At 42.5% G+C, this 2,688-nt stretch overlaps 1 protein-coding gene across 2 annotated transcripts in view; it reads left to right on the forward strand.

Annotated features, from left to right (window-relative positions):
• The window catches only part of LOC120572784, a 3,007-nt gene extending 795 nt beyond the window's left edge, over positions 1-2,212 (forward strand). The window contains exons 1-3 of one of the 2 annotated variants that reach the window (XM_039822222.1): positions 1-585; positions 712-963; positions 1,067-2,212. The exon at positions 1-585 is cut by the window's left edge and continues 795 nt beyond it. In XM_039822222.1, coding sequence (XP_039678156.1) covers positions 1-585; positions 712-963; positions 1,067-1,393 — 1,164 coding nt within the window. In that variant the 3' untranslated portion in view covers positions 1,394-2,212. Of the gene's footprint in view, positions 964-1,066 lie in introns of both variants that reach the window. The other variant, XM_039822221.1, reaches the window with a different exon arrangement.
• The last annotated feature ends 476 nt before the right edge of the window (positions 2,213-2,688 follow it).

Genomic DNA, 2,688 nt, shown 5'->3' on the forward strand with positions numbered 1-2,688 from the left:
ATTATGGAGAGTCTAGGGGCTATTATGGAGAGTCTAGGGGCTATTATGGATAGTCTAGGGGTTATTATGGAGAGTCTAGGGGCTATTATGGAGAGTCTAGAGGCTATTATGGAGAGTCTAGGGGTTATTAGGGAGAGTCTAGAGGCTATTATGGAGAGTCTAGGGGCTATTATGGAGAGTCTAGAGGCTATTAGGGAGAGTCTAGAGGCTATTATGGAGAGTCTAGGGGTAATTATGGAGAATCTAGAGGCTATTATGGAGAGTCTAGAGGCTATTATGGAGAGTCTAGAGGTAATTATGGAGAGTCTAGGGGTTATTATGGAGAGTCTAGAGGTAATTATGGAGAGTCTAGAGGTTATTATGGAGAGTCTAGGGGTTATTATGGAGAGTCTAGAGGTAATTATGGAGAGTCTAGAGGTTATTATGGAGAGTCTAGAGGTAATTATGGAGAGTCTAGAGGTTATTATGGAGAGTCTAGAGGTTATTATGGAGAGTCTAGGGGTTATTATGGAGAGTTTAGGGGCTATTAGGGAGAGTCTAGAGGCTATTAGGGAGAGTCTAGAGGCTATTAGGGAGAGTCTAGAGGTTATTAGGGAGAGTCTAGAGGTAATTAGGGAGAGTCTAGGGGTTATTAGGGAGAGTCTAGGGGTAATTAGGGAGAGTCTAGAGGTTATTAGGGAGAGTCTAGGGGTAATTAGGGAGAGTCTAGAGGTTATTAGGGAGAGTCTAGAGGTAATTAGGGAGAGTCTAGAGGTAATTAGGGAGAGTCTAGAGGTTATTAGGGAGAGTCTAGGGGTTATTAGGGAGAGTCTAGGGGTAATTAGGGAGAGTCTAGAGGTAATTAGGGAGAGTCTAGAGGTTATTAGGGAGAGTCTAGGGGTAATTAGGGAGAGTCTAGAGGTAATTAGGGAGAGTCTAGAGGTAATTAGGGAGAGTCTAGAGGTTATTAGGGAGAGTCTAGGGGTTATAGGGAGAGTCTAGGGGTAGTGGGGAGAGTCTAGAGGTAATTAGGAGGAGTCTAGAGGTTATTAGGGAGAGTCTAGGGGTTATTAGGGAGAGTCTAGAGGTAATTAGGGAGAGTCTAGAGGTAATTAGGGAGAGTCTAGAGGCTATTAGGGAGAGTCTAGGGGTAATTAGGGAGAGTCTAGAGGTTATTAGGGAGAGTCTAGGGGTAATTAGGGAGAGTCTAGGGGTAATTAGGGAGAGTCTAGAGGCTATTAGGGAGAGTCTAGAGGTAATTAGGGAGAGTCTAGAGGTAATTAGGGAGAGTCTAGAGGCTATTAGGGAGAGTCTAGGGGTAATTAGGGAGAGTCTAGAGGTAATTAGGGAGAGTCTAGGGGTAATTAAGGAAGGTTTAGGGGTTGCTGAGTGGCCTGAGTTTGATACTTTTTAGTCACTGACTGAATTGCCTCGATAACATTGAATATCAAAATATGTCTAGAGGGTCCAGATGTTGCCGAGGAAGCTTTCTGTCATATAAACACAACGACCACAGGGGACGAGCTGTAGTAACGTACAGGTCATCAGCACTTCTGTCTCGTATCAGTCGTACGCCCTGTCCTGTCTGACTTCTCTCTGTGTGGACGTGTTGTTGTAAATGATACGCGTACACATATCCCTTGTGTTGTCTTCCCGTCAACTTTGAAAAAGTTAAAAAAAAAAGCTTTTTTTTTTCACAATTTGTTTTCGCATTTTTCCAACGTTTTTAAATTGTTACGTTTTTCTTCTACACATCGTCAGCGCTAATTTCTACGTACCATTTTTTGTTTCTGATATGAAACAAAATATTTGAAAACGGGTCAATTTGACACAAGTCAGGGTTAAACCTTGTGTCGACTTCGGGTCAAATCGATTTAGAAATCAAGATTCAAGATTCAAGATTAACTTTATTGTCCCATAACGTTGGGGGGAAATTTGTCTTGGGCACTCAACCCCCCCCCCGCTGCAGCCACAGTAGAAACAAATACACACAGACAGCAAGTACAAACACCAGATACTGTACAGTACTACACCGCTGATTGTGTATAAAAGGAGGCCTCAGGGAACACCTTGAACGTGGTGATGTCTCAGTTAGTCTGGTTCTCCTCTGGAGGAACAGCGCCCTCTGCAGGTCTGAAGACTGAATGTTCACCAACAGTCCTGATTTACATTAGACCAACACACTGTTATAATGTGTATAGTGTGTTGTGATGTGTTGATGTGATGTGTGTGTGTGTGTGTGTGTGTGTTGTGTGTGTGTGTGTGTGTGTGACTGTGTGTGTGTCTGTGTGTGTCACTATGTGTGTGTGTGCGTGTCTATGTGTGTGTTTGTGTCTGGTGATGTGGACTACAGGATTTAATTGTGTGTGTTATCTGTTGTGTGTGTTTGTCTGTCTGTTGTGTGTGTGTGTGTGTTGTATTGTTGTTGTGGTATTATTGTGTGTGTGTGTATTGTGTGTGTGTGTGTTTTGTCTCAGTGTTTGTGTGTGTGTGTCTCAGTTGTGTTGTTTTGTTATTGTTGTTGTATTGTGTGTGTGATGTGGACTACAGGACATTTAGTTGTTTTTGTTGTGTGTTTGTTATTGTGTCTCGTGTTTGTTGTATTGTTGTTGTGTGTATTATTGTCTTGTGTGTGTGGTGATGTGACTAGGACATTTAGTTGTTGTGTTGTGTGTGTGTGTGTGTTTATTGTGTTTGTGTCTTACTGTT

Source organism: Perca fluviatilis, chromosome 14, assembly GCF_010015445.1.
Source record: "Perca fluviatilis chromosome 14, GENO_Pfluv_1.0, whole genome shotgun sequence".
NCBI classification, from domain to species: Eukaryota; Metazoa; Chordata; class Actinopteri; order Perciformes; family Percidae; genus Perca; species Perca fluviatilis.